This window comes from Hyalella azteca, unplaced genomic scaffold (genome assembly GCF_000764305.2).
Source record: "Hyalella azteca isolate HAZT.00-mixed unplaced genomic scaffold, Hazt_2.0.2 contig14097, whole genome shotgun sequence".
In the NCBI taxonomy this organism is placed as follows: domain Eukaryota; kingdom Metazoa; phylum Arthropoda; class Malacostraca; order Amphipoda; family Hyalellidae; genus Hyalella; species Hyalella azteca.
The window spans coordinates 254,570-268,513 of record NW_025943995.1 but is presented as its reverse complement, the minus strand read 5'-3'; the positions used below and the strand labels follow the sequence as shown (position 1 = coordinate 268,513).

General features: G+C 45.7%; 1 protein-coding gene across 8 annotated transcripts in view; it reads left to right on the top strand.

The window, feature by feature from the left end:
* Nucleotides 1-537: 537 nt before the first annotated feature.
* LOC108673239 (neural-cadherin) overlaps nt 538-13,944 on the top strand; it is a 63,749-nt gene continuing 50,342 nt past the window's right edge. For all 8 annotated transcript variants that reach the window (XM_018161038.2, XM_018161036.2, XM_018161037.2 and 5 more), the window contains exons 1-2: nt 538-594; nt 2,845-4,469. In XM_018161038.2, the coding sequence (XP_018016527.1) occupies nt 2,957-4,469 (1,513 nt within the window). In that variant the 5' untranslated portion in view covers nt 538-594; nt 2,845-2,956. The remainder of the gene's footprint in view (nt 595-2,844; nt 4,470-13,944) is intronic.

Here is a 13,944-nt window from a genome sequence, read left to right as displayed (position 1 = left end):
ATAGACAACGGCAATTCCAGTCGATTACGATATATTTTTTTCTTATCCAAGATTAAGTTGTGGAACTTACGCCTGCAATTCACTCGCCTACAGGTCTCGGGGTATTAACCTGAAACACGAGTTGCTCTTGCCCGTGGGTCAGACGCTCTCGGGACATGCGTACTGGAGACGATCAATGGCTTGCTGTGACAGATGCCTTTCCTACCTTTGCACAGGAGATTACAATGACGGATTAAACCAATTATTTTACATTTCCTAATTTTGACAGATCTGCTTGAAAAGTATGTTAGTTATGATTAATTTTAAAACATAGAAAAATATCTTATGAATAATTTCGAAATATAGGAGGTCATATCAAAATTAAAAGAAATAATAAAAAATATTGGCGATGCAGAAGAAAGTTGACTTTCATTGAGGAGTTTAGACAGTTATATTAGTTATAGAGATATAGAATTCTTTAGCTTTCCAATTTCCTTCCGTCCTTTAGCCTTCGGTTTAGTTGCCTTGTCGCTGTTTCTGCTACTCATAATGTGTGAGTAGAGCGTGAGGTGTGGTGCGTGGCTAGGATCGTTGTAGTGCTTTCGATTTATATAGGTGAGTTTCTGTGAAAGTGATCATGTCTACAAGTGCGGCGGCATTCAAAATATTGTGTTGTATTATTTAATGATCAGTTATTGGTGTGCTCGTCATCGGTGTAGTATAAAACATTAACATACCTGAAAAAGTCTCAGTTCCGCCGCTTCGGGTCGCAGGAAACAGCAAGCGGGACCAGCTCACCAGCAAGCCTCGCTGGAATGCCGCAAAGCTCATGTCTTTAAAGATCAAAAGTAAAATTAATAACATGCACGTCACGTAAACGCCATTTAATCATTTCTGTTTTTAAGGATTTATTAATGAATTCACATGCCCACAGCCCCACACTACTTAGGTCTTAGGGCCTGTGAATTTTGGTTGTCCGCTTGTTGTAGCCTAGCAGGAATTAAATAGGCCTATATAGAATAATAGTAGCTACCCTAGGCTTTAAAGACACATTTTATCTTGAGCCTTGCTTGATCGTTGACGAGCAACGTTTGCTAATGCTGACAGCAATTTTAATGAATGATAATACAGGTTGAACTTTTGAAGCAGCTAAGCTTGTCTAACTATCAGACTATTGACTAGCCTATATCACTATAGTATATGCCATAGGCATAGCCCATAGTAGTTCACTGGAATTTATGTGATCATCAATAGTATGAATTTTACAGTATTTAAAATTTTGAATGGAGGAAATTAATAATATATATACTTCCTGGCAGTGACTTGTCTAAGGAATTTAGGACTCCTGGACTTGGGAGTGTAAAATATGTCTATGGCACTTTACTACCAGAGTTCGGAGTACTGGTGCTTGCCAAGTCACTACTAATCTACTACCAGTCTACCATGAGTACCATCATTCAATGCATCAATGACACATGAGTAATGAGTTGCTGCTTAGCACTTGACAGATATACTTCACTTGAAAGTTAATGTGCTGTTTGTTAGTAAATACCATATGATAATTGTCAAGGGTTAGATCTTAATATATATTGCTGTATATAATACCTTTGCAGCTATTTCCCTGTCCTTAGAATTCAAGGGTGCGATGCATGCGGTCATGATGCAGAAAGTGAGAGAATTTTTAGAGATTTGAGGCAACATATCAGTCATCACTGACATCAGCATCAAAATCTTTTTTCAGCCTACACATTTTTCACTCACACCCGACCACACACCACACACACATTGCCTGATGTTCCTCTTTACACATGTTATTGGCCAGATATATGAAAGTTTGTGATAGTTTAGGACTTTAGGTGACTAAGTTTAAGTAATGCTGGGTAGAGTGGGTACTGCTGTGGCTCTTGAAGTACCATGAAATAACCTACAAATGCAATAAATATTTATATTTACATATTTATTATGTGACTAATTGTATCACAAAAATGTCAGCCCAGAAAATAATCAAAGTCATCCCATTTTACAGTGTGCATTAATGAGGGAAGATTTTGCAGTTATAATAACCAACATTTTTATGTTTGTCATAGTTGGCAATCGCGTAAGTCAAGGATCTTGGATACCTAATTGTTGTCGCACAAATGAATGTAGAAATTCCAATCGTGTACCGTATCTGCTCAAAAGATGTGAAACATGTTGATGAATACAGGGTATATGTACAGGGTAAATGTATATAAATGTATGTATGTATGATGTATACAGTGCAAATGTTGTTGTATACATATGTCCCTATTCAGGCATAGTGATTTCATTGTTCACAATAGCTCTGGGAGTTTATTTTAATTGGCTTCATTGCCAGTTGAATATACCGTATATAATAAATATATATTCAACTAAATAATAATAGGGATAATAAATAGTTGAATTCCAGAACAGATGTTAGGATAAACAACAACAAATTAGGAGGAGGCAAGTGATATAACGAGAGTGGAGGAATAACATGTATCAGAAGCCATTCAATGATTTGCAATGATGATGGTAGGGAAGATGTTCTAGTCATTGGAGCAAAATTTGTGCTATGAATGTTATACCAGCCTATGGTAGCAATGTTAAAATTGTTTCTTGAATTCTGATATCATTTAGTGCTGTTTATAGCAATAGGTTTAGCCTTTACTTGTATTAAACAGTTTAAGTTGATTATTTACTGCCATTAACACCCTCCTGAGGTGATGCTGAAGTCAGCTGTGTGTCACAAGTCTCTTCTGTGGAACTTCAAAACATTAATCCTGATAAACTATTGGACCAAGCAACATGTCATTAAATTTTTGTTGCGTGCTTTAAGTATTTCATGTTCATTAAATTTTTCAGGGCAGTGTAGTGACCAGTGGAGTGAGTTGTAGAAGTAAAGTGTGGAGTGCCAGCATCAAGCTAGTGTATTCAATAGGAGGTGGTGTAGGAGGAGGAGGAGGTGGCCCCCAAGATGGACGGGTGGCCGAGAGTTCCCCCAGTGCTGGACGGCAGCGGTGGCACCCATCAAGATAACCACCCTAAGAGCCCGTGGGCAGCCCCTGCTCCACACACGACGACCACCACGCGGCACAAGTGCCGCCTCTATACAGGGTCTCAAATTATGGCCTCGGCCTTTGTCATCTTAATGTTGTGTCCCAATTATATTAGCAGTGTCAGTGCTGAAGTTTTACAGTCTCAAAAAACTGAGGATTTAGGTCCACAAGTCTTACCTGAAATAGTGTACAATGTATCCATACCGAGAGAGGTGTCGTCGGCTTATATTGTTCAGAAGATCCCTCTCCATCAAGGCCAAAGAATAGTAGAGCTTCTTCCATCCTATCATTCGGACTACTTTGCTGTGTTGGACGATGGTGTCGTGATGACGGTTGCTCGGGTGTCCACACTTATCGGGTCCACCGTACAGCTCAAGATACTCACCGAGTACACCGATGGTCCGTCACGTATCTTCGTCATCAACGTCGCCGTCAAAGAGCGGTCGGCTCTCTTGCGGTTCCTGCAGCCTTCATATGAGGCTCACGTTGAGGAGAACATGCCTGCGGGCACGGAGCTGCAGGGACTGGAGGAGCTCGAGGCGGTGGGCGGAGAAGGAGAGATCAGGTATGAGTTGCAGGGCAAGGATTCCAAGCACTTCACTGTTCACCGCTCCATGAGCGGACTCCCTAAGATCATCACTAAGGAGCCTCTGGACAGCGAGGCCAGCAAGCAGCTGAGTTTCGTCCTGCGTGCCACTGACTTGGCCAACAATGACGTGTCCAGTGCTGATATCATCGTCAGTGTTGTGGATGTTAACGATCACGCTCCCGTGTTCACGCAGAATATCTTCTACTTCTTCGTGCCCTCGAACCTCAGCCGCTTTGACAAGATCGGCAAGGTCGTTGCTCATGACGGCGACAACGACAAAGTCCTTTACCGACTAGTGTATCCGTCCAACACCTTCACTGTGGTGCCCCAAACTGGAGAAATTATGCTCATTGGCCCTCCTGAAGCCAACGTTTATGAATTAGAACTGGAAGCGTTTGACAAACGCAAGCCCACTCAGTACTCCGAGGTGCTTGCCAAGGCCCATATCGAGTTTAGGTATCCCGACGACCAGCTCCTGAACTTGGACCGCCTCGAGGTCGAGTCTCACAACAATTGGTTGCTCGAGGAAGAGTATCCTGAGCGGGACGTAGCGCTTACCTCCGTCGCGGACCCGATGGTTTTGTCCCGTAAGAAGAGAAGCCAAGTGCGACACACCAAGGAGATGACGTTCTCGGAGGGCGACGGTGCCATCGAAGGCAAAGTTGTGTTTCAACTCGAGAAAGAAATTCAATGGGAAACTTTCAAGATTCGCGATGATAATCCGTGGGTGGAGGTCGACGCTAACGGCGCTGTGCGCGTCAAGCAGAAGTGGGACTATGAAGAACTGGGACCTGAGAAAACCATCGACTTCTGGGTCAAGATCACCAACAACGACAGAAACGGTGAGTACGGCAGTAGCTTGCCTTAACATTCAGGAGTGTGAGTAACAAAAATGCTAGATAATGAACCATATTATTAGAATTAACATCTGAGAAAACTTTTTTAAAGTAAACGTTTTCTTCAATAATCTGGCGAATTTTCTTAGAATTACATAGGTTTACCATCGAATTCATGGAAAATACGCGATTCAAGCGACTAAATAATTTATATAAATTATTTAATAATGTTAATAATAGATAAACATATATAATACAATGCTGACGTAAAAATTCGTTGAAAGCTAAACAGAATATTTAGCAGAATTCAATTATGGAATTGTAATGTTTTCCTGACGCCTCATTTTACCCATCTCTGAGTATTGTGTGATAAGCCTTAGAGACGAGCGGAAGCTGGGCAGGCGTTATCAGTGTTGTGAAGTGCCTCATCCAGGATGCACTTGTGAGCAGCGTTATCAGGCGATTGGGTTACTTATCGGCGCGTGACCCGCCCTTATCTCGCCCCTGATTTAACCGCACCCTCACCCCTGCTGAGGCTGGAACTCTAAAAGACTTGTGACTGCCTATCACTCTTTATTTCATTATTGTATGAGAATGCCGAGGTTAAAATGTCGGAGAATAGTGCAAGTGAAATATTGGAGATTTGAGCTACTACTAAATTGTTGAAGAATGTATATCCATATAATGTTTCGGAATACGTTTAAGGTAATCTAGAATACGAGGATTAGAAGAATGCGGACAATAAAGTTTTGCGCATTATGTCGGGCCATGTGTTGCTGAGTAAGCGACGCTACCTACCGTTCTCATGGCTTGTTTGCTTGTCGCACCTCATGACCACACGCATCAACAATTTGCTGAGCTGTCACAGCCCGTCTCTCATGTTTGTGCGCGTCTCGGCCATATACGCACCAGTATCACCTGGTCCACTGGCTCAGCCGACTGCTGGCCACTGTTTCACCCACAACCGATGCGTCTAACATCGTATTTTACAAGGTGTGGTTGTTGCAGCATCACCGGCAACCAGGTTGCGTTTTCGCGTATTTGAAACGGCGATCCATCGACGATTAGATACCCACGCTGCAAGGCAGATTAGCATAGATAATTGATAAGGGAATGGCTTCTGAATTTGCCATGTCATATGACATTTGGAGTTCGTGGCTGCAGGCCATGACTGTCGTTATGCACTTGCGTGTACTAGGTTTTGTTATGCTGCTTGCATTGCAGACGAAGGATGTTCAGACCGAATGTTAATTTCAGAATCAATCTAATATGACAACATTGAGGGCAGCCGCAGTATATCTTTGATGAAACGAAAAAAGTTGATGCATGAGAAGTTGATGATGTTTGATGAGGACATATTAGTTCATGTTTGTTGAGGACATTATATATAGTTGATTATGTGCGTTGATTGCATAATAGTTGATGTGTGAGGAGTGCATATGAGTGATGAGTGCTCAATAGAAGACGATGTGTGTTGCTGTCACGTTGCTATGTAAGCTACTATTCAGTACCGTGTCCGGCAGTATCATGGCTGGCATGCACTGTAGTCTGAGTACAGCAGCCGTGCATCTGAGGCAGCACAGCTTGTCAATACGAGTCCCGCTGTCGTGCATTGTCTGCTTTGCCTCCCGCGTTCTCACGCGCCATTCTTTTCTATGACACCGGAAGTGATGTTTCTTAACACACCCCACATCTTGCACTAAGTTCTTCAGGTCAAAGCTCTCAACAATCACTCTCAGCAATTGCTGTTTATTTCTTATCCTTGATTTCACTGAGTCATCTTTTGTTGTCATTGATTTCACTAATTTATTATATTTGCTAAGTAATAATTTTATCGAATGGCAATGTTCCTTGTTAGGCTTGTCAGGGTAGTGACAGACGGGACTCAGAGGCTGGCAATAGTAGAGACAGTACAAATTTAGCCTGGTGCGTAAATGCAGGGTTTGATGCGTGATGTTGGTTCGTGTTTTTGTTGCCGCGCTTGTTGTCCAGCGGTCGCGTTTATTATTAAGCTGCCACACGTGTTGCCAAGCTGCCGCGCTTGCTGCCACGCGTGTTGCCAAGCTGCCACGCGTGTTGCCAAGCTGCCGCGCTTGCTGCCACACGTGTTGCCAAGCTGTCGCGCTTGCTGCCACGCGTGTTGCCAAGCTGTCGCGCTTGCTGCCACGCGTGTTGCCAAGCTGCCACGCGTGTTGCCAAGCTGCTGCGCTTGCTGCCACGCGTGTTGCCAAGCTGCCGCGCTTGCTGCCACGCGTGTTGCCAAGCTGTCGCGCTTGCTGCCAAATCCATATATTTTCTGTCAAGCTTTCACGCTTGTTGCTAGGTCGTTTGCATGCTGCTAAAATACCACTCGTGTTGCCAATTTGCCATTCGTGTTGCCAATTTGCCATTTGTTTTGCCAATTTGCCATTCATATTGCCAATTTGCCATTCGTATTACCAATTTGCCATTCGTGTTGCCAATTTGCTAATCGTGTTGCCAAGTTGTCCCTCGTGTTGACGAATTCCCACGCTTTTTGCTAAATTGTCGTGCTTTCTGTCAAGTTGCGTCGCGTGTTGCCAAGCTGCCGCGCTAGCTGCCAAGACCCTACACTTTTTGTACAGCTTTCGAGCTTGTTGCCAGTTCGTTTACTTGTGATAAAATGCCACTCGTCTTGACAAGTTGCTATGCCTTTGGCCAAGATGCCACTCGTGTATCCAAGATTCTACTCGTGTAGCCACGATGCCACTCGAGTTGCCAAGTTACCACGCATGCTGCCCAGTCGCCACTCGTGTTGTTGAGTCGCCACTCGTGTAGCCAATTTGGCGTGCGTGTTGCCAAGTTATCACACTTTTTGCCAAGCTGCCACGCGTATTGCTAAGATGCCACTCGTGTACCCAAGTTGCCACTCGTGTCGCCAAGTTGCCACTCGTGTAGCCAAGTTGCCACTCGTGTCGCCAAGTTGCCACTCGTGTCGCCAAGTTGCCACTCGTGTAGCCAAATTGCCACTCGTGTAGCCAAATTGCCACTCGTGTAGCCAAATTGCCACTCGTGTAGCCAAATTGCCACTCGTGTCGCCAAGTTGCCACTCGTGTCGCCAAGTTGCCACTCGTGTAGCCAAATTGCCACTCGTGTAGCCAAGTTGCCACTCGTGTCGCCAAGTTGCCACTCGTGTAGCCAAATTGCCACTCGTGTAGCCAAGTTGCCACTCGTGTAGCCAAGTTGCCACTCGTGTAGCCAAGTTGCCACTCGTGTAGCTAAGATGCCACTCGTGTCGCCAAGTTGCCACTCGTGTAACCGAGTTTCCGCGCGTGTTGCCAAGCTGGTCGCCGTGTAACGCCGTGGCAACGTGTGGCTAACAATGCGCTGTTCGGTGGCGCGTTATCTACGGCCACGTCTCCGGCATTTCAGTCTCAGCGACACCGACGTTTCCCTGATAGCTGCACTCGCCGCCTGCTTCGTCTCTGTGGTGTTATTTAAGTCCTCACAACTGCACGGGCTCCCCGGTAGGGAGTTAATTCGAGGACACCGATTTATATAACCGACCAACTATTGAGAAATTCCGACTGAAATTTCCCTGAAGAGAGGGTAGAGAGCACAATTTATGTGTAGTATTCTTTATGGTTTGTACAATAAAGAGCGAGGGTGTAGGGTACTAAAGCGGAGGTATTATAAAGGGTACAACGGTGAGGGTATAAATAGTGGCACTACAACGGTGGTATACACGCGAGTATACCGGGCACAATAATGAGGGTACATGACCCTGAGGGTTCGAGGGGAACGTCTTGAGCGCGTGCAGGTCGTTAGGACGGCAGTTGTGATCACACTTGACGATTAGAATAGCGCCGCGTGAACGTTGTTCTGACATGAGGCGCACTACCTGCGATGTCCGATATATATCATGATTTTGGTGCAATCTCTGCGAGAAATTCTTATTAACTTTTTTCGAAACCCAATTCATGAGAAGTATATAATTTGATTCTTGACGGTGGTCTCAGAAAAGTGTTCGTCTGAGAGCACATCCTCTCACCCCCTCCCTGTCTTCGCCCTCCTCCTCCGGCGCTCGCGCGATCAATACGTCGAGCAAGCGAGACGCTCCTTGTGTCCCAGCACTGCTTGATGTGTCCCAGCACTGCTTGATGTGTCCCAGCACTGCTTGATGTGTCCCAGCACTGCTTGACATGTCCGCCATCCTCTGCTGCAGTGCCAACATAAGCACTTCTCTGTTGATGGTAACGTGCGACCCTGGCTGCGGGAACAGAGCGACGTGATCACATTGCGCCGATGCTCCTAAGCCCATAGCCTGGCTGAGCAGTACTTTGCAGTACTTGGCACTACTGGCGCCAGCCTCCCTCACCGCCGCTACCTGCGTTCACCGCACCAGATTTCGGCGCCGACCAGAAACTACCTGTACCTTCCTGTGCTGTGACAAGTTGCTATGCACACTGTACAAGTTCCAAGAATATTTTTTCTTCGTCTTGTGGAGTTCGTTTTGTGTGACGACGCTTGTACGAAATCGTCGCTGAAGGTTTCACATGTTCGTTATGAAGGCCAGTGTGATGCGTCGCTGAAGGCTTCACATGCTCGTTTTGAAGGCCAGTGTGATGCGTCGCTGAAGGTTTCACATGTTCGTTATGATGGCTAGTATGATGCGTCGCTGAAGGTTTCACATGTTCGTCATGATGGCTAGTATGATGCGTCGCTGAAGGTTTCACATGTTCGTTATGTTGGCTAGTATGATGCATCACTGAAGAACTGCTGCTGAAGAACTGCTCTTCGGGTTTACAGTCGCTTTTGAAATAAACGTCCATGCCAACAGCTTACTCATACTCTTTACTGCAGCATTATGGCAACAACATTAGCAAACAGCATTAAAACAATTGTTTACTCAGAAATGTCATGATTATAGTACACAAAATTTAATGTTCACATAATTCACCGATCAAAATCATTGTTCCTTGCTGATATATGCTGCTTTTTACGAGTCTGGTGCTCAGCGGCCTTGTATGTATTAACCATTCCCTGCACAAGGTCACAGTTGCGCCACTAATTTAATGCTATTCCCGCCATTGTGGAAGGCTCGGTAGGTAAAAAGTTATCGTTTATACTTTAGTTAATTTTGATGGCGGAAACGTCCGCTTCTCACGGTTAACGCGTTCAGAAGATTGTGTTGCTAGAATGTCAGTGCGCTCTCTACTAGACGGCCCGTGTGTCGGATACGATCACCAGGCTACGGCCAAGTATGTGCTTGGCGCCTTGTCTGTTCTTCACGTCTTGCGGGTACCTCGCAAGCCATGCGCAATGCACATATATTTACCTTCGCAAGTTCGCATGCGCCTCCGTTGTAGGGACTTGTGAGCTTCTCGGTTCTCGGTTTAACCCTCGCGTCCCCTCGTGTGTACCCTCTCACGCCCCCTCGTATGTCCCCTCTCACGTCTCCTCCTGTGTACCCTCTCTGGCCCCCGTGTTGAACATTACTGGTAGTCTTACTCGCTGTTTTCCTAAACCCGTTGGCATCCGCGCAAGTTCCTGAAAGGCCACATGGCTGCCACGCAACAAAATCTTTTCACTTCGATGCTATCTTGAGCACTTGATGAAACGATTATTCACGCATTATGCCAGGACTAAACGATGACTATTGTTGTATTCAATATTTTGTGGTATAAATATGTTGAAATATATTTTATTCTTGACGGCTCTTTGAGAAGTGCTTCGATATCTTGGCGTCTCGTTCATCTTCGGTTCTGTATATAAATGTTAAATTAGTTTTGCGTCACCTCGTACCATTCAACGCAACAAGTCCTAGTTGCGTTTTGGCTGACGTTCATTATTGGTTCATCGCCCCAGAAAATTCGGTTTTTGATCGATTTCATGAAAGCTGGGAAAAACTGGCTGGCTGCCTAATTCTAGCATCGCCGACTCGTCCTTTTGGATGTCTGCTGGTCTATCTTAGCGTGCTGTTTGCCTGGCTGCGCTTGAAGCATCAAAGCGATCCCTGCAAATGTGTGTGCCTTTCAAAGGTTTCTTGGTTAGCAGCTATACTTGAGTTTTTTTTGTATGTTGAACCGAGTTTTGCTGGACAAAACTTTTGATGACACGTGCATGGTTATTTCTCATGGCACGATGAAGTTGTTGAGAATCCTTTTCAATAGGCTGCTGGAGTGACCCAAAAAATGCTCCCCTCGTTAACGAAATCGGCAATGGGCTGCTCCAGCCCTGGCGTTGGTGTCACTTGCAGGGTAATGAATTCCTCTGCTTATGCAGGACTTGTCTATAGCGCGACCCTCCCTACGAACCCTGTCACAATTATCGCTCTCCCTCGGTCCGTGAACCCTGGCATGATGTTATAGCGCGAGCCAACCTACGAACCCTGCCACAATTATCGCCCTCCCTCGGTCCGTGACCCCTGGCAGGAGGTTTTGGCCGGCACTGATGGAGTGAGAGGTCCGTACAGCTTACGCTGCTAGCGCGCGTCCAATGCTCCGCTAAAATCAATACGGCCGTCTGTTAGGCCTGTGGCTCACATCCCGTGTGGACCTTCAGCTTCCCTCATGCCGACCACTCACATCAATTTAGAACATTAGTGTGTCCTCGTTGCCTTCATATCGAAGCTAAAATGTTATTGTATCTCTCATAAATAGCTATTGTAGCAGCCATGATATAATCATTGTGTGTGTCAGACTATCCGCTCTTGTATGTGACGTATAAACAGCCATTGTACCTGTCAGCTGAATAGCTATTGTATGATTGTGTCTGTTAGCAAACAACTACTATTTCTGCAAGTAAACAGCTATTGTGTCCTCCTCTGAGGAACTACTGCAGCTGCCGCCCATTATCTTGACGTGACGCCTCGTAATTTCGGTGTCCCCTTCACATTCTTACGTACCGATGCAATTGATTCTTGCATGCCTCGCATGGCTTGTGTACTATTCTTGACCTGCGACCTCTCCTCGTATCTGCATTTCCGCGATTTATTCTTGTCCTCTTGCTTTATTCTTGCCCTTTCAACAATGGCTTTTAATATTCCTTCTATCGGAGGAATATATAATCATTTTAAGCATAACTGGTCACTTGAAATGATTGTGAATTCCCCTCATGAGGCGCGAGCCCTCATTACCGAGGGGTGCGTGGAAGCGCGCTTGGAAGATAATAGGTTGAAACGTCAACAGAGTAACGTATTAGGCAGCGTGTGCGAGTATCGTATGGAGCAGCGTGTGCAGAGTATCGTTTGGAGCAGCGTGTGCAGAGTATCGTTGAGTATCGTATGGAGCAGCGTGTGCAGAGTATCGTATGGAGCAACGTGTGCAGAGTATCGTATGGAGCAACGTGTACCTACTGAGTATCGTATGGAGCAGCGTGTGCAGAGTATCGTATGGAGCAGCGTGTGCAGAGTATCGTTTGGAGCAGCGTGTGTAGAGTATCGTATGGAGCAACGTGTGCAGAGTATCGTATGGAGCAACGTGTTCAGTTTCGTTTGGAGCAGCGTGCGCTGAGTGTCGTTTGGAGCAGCGTGCGCCGAGTGTCGTTTGGAGCAGCGTGTGCAGAGTATCGTTTGGAGCAACGTGTGCGTCTCTTAGAATATTATACGAGGCAGCGTGTGCAGAAGCGCACGGTACCACTTGATTGTTTGTGCCATTCATCGTCAGTGCCCAACTCACCGTCATTGGTAGTGACAGTTTCGTGTAGAATGTAATCACTAGACAGAATGCAGAACAGTCTACTATCTGTCTAGAACTAGACAGAATGTAGAATCAGCCTGTTAAGTGTTGGTGGGGAAGGTCGCATCCTCCGATCGAAGGAAGTAAATGGTTTTCTTCTGACCCGTCGCTTGGCAGAGCGCGGGACCATTGGATTACAGGGCGCAGAAAGCCGGCCCTATGACGGCCTTGTGCCGGCCAACCATGCGTGGCCTTAGCGACCTACCTCGGCGACTATAACTACCGACTGGATAGACGACCAAGTAGCGGCTAGTTAGACCAGCAACTAGATATAGAACTAACAATAGCGGCTGATTAGACGACTAACTCTCGACTAGCTAGATGAGCTAATTGGGATTAGGTAGATGATTGCGCTCTGTGTGCAGATACTAGCTCTACGTTTCACGTAATTCACGATGCTGGTGCTCGCTCTCACATGCCACTATGGCGCTTGTCATCACGTTCGATTCAAGTCCGACGTAACCCAGACCGTCGCGTGTCGTCTGGGCCTTCGTCTAGGCGCCTGTTATTGGAGGGCTGCTGGCTCTTAGGTGTTCGTAATACCTTCGCCTGTGCTCTCTCCTTCATCGTCTGTGCTCCCTACTGCTACGTCAGTGTCTTCTCTCCCTCGCCTTTATTCCACTTTATGCCGGGTTCACTTCCTTATTCCCCGCTTGATGTTGTGCCCAACGTTAGAAGATCTATCTTAATAAAATATCTCTTTCCATTTACACCCTAAAGTCTTTCTATTCCTCTTGTCATGTAAATTTTGAATGAAATTCGAACGTCAATGCGCAGTTGAATTCCTTACAGGTCAGTCAAATCGTCACTGAATGAATTAATTTCAGTTTATTCAAGGGAATTTTTTTTTGCGGTGATTGAATGTTCTGTGATCATCACATCGCATATTCAGGCGTGGCGTCTGTGATCAGCCGGTTTGGTTGAGAATCTGGATGGTGATTGACTGACGGCTGCGCGATATAGTAGTTATTTACGACCATCTGGCCGGAGGGACGAAAAAAATAGAAAATATGTAGAGTGCACCGAAGCCGCTTTAGATTCTTCACCTTGGGCAGATTTTGAGCTCCCTGCTGATGGATGAGCTATCGCGCTGTCGCAATCTTCAGAGGCCTTCCCTGAAGCGCGGGATCGTCGGCATTGTCTTGAAGCGCAGCTTTCTTGTCGGCCTCCGTAACTTGCCCTGAGCTGTGCTGCGTGACCTGCGTTGTTTCGTCGTCTTGGCTGTACTGCACGATGGCTGTGAACTATGCTCTGTGATCTCAGCTGTGCTCTGTGATATCTGTACTTCGTGACCTGACGTGTTTTGTCACCGCGGCTGTGCTGTTTGATTTGAACAGTGCTTTGTTATCTTGGCTGTGCTCAGTAATTCTTTGCTTCATGTTTTGGACTGTTCTTGGTCTTCTCGTCTGTATTTCGTGGTCTGAGCTGTGGTTTATCATTGCCAATGGGACTGAGGTGTTCCCTCCCGGACGTCAATCTCATACCCTTACATTATTGAGACTCCACAAAAAATATGCTCTATTCTGCCACTGTGGCAAATTCAAAGAAAATACCAGGGGCCGTATTATCAAAACTTCGTTAGTACGCAAAATCGACTTACGAGTGGCGTTGCTATGACAACGTAAAACTTGCGGTGGTATTATAAAAACATTTGCGCGGGAAAAATTGGCGCGGGGAAAAAATTTAGGCTTTTAGCTAAGACTTGCGTACGAAAGTTTTGATAATGCCAAAATTAGGGCGTATTTACGCACCACAGAACTTTTTTGTCGTAAGTACAAAAAGTT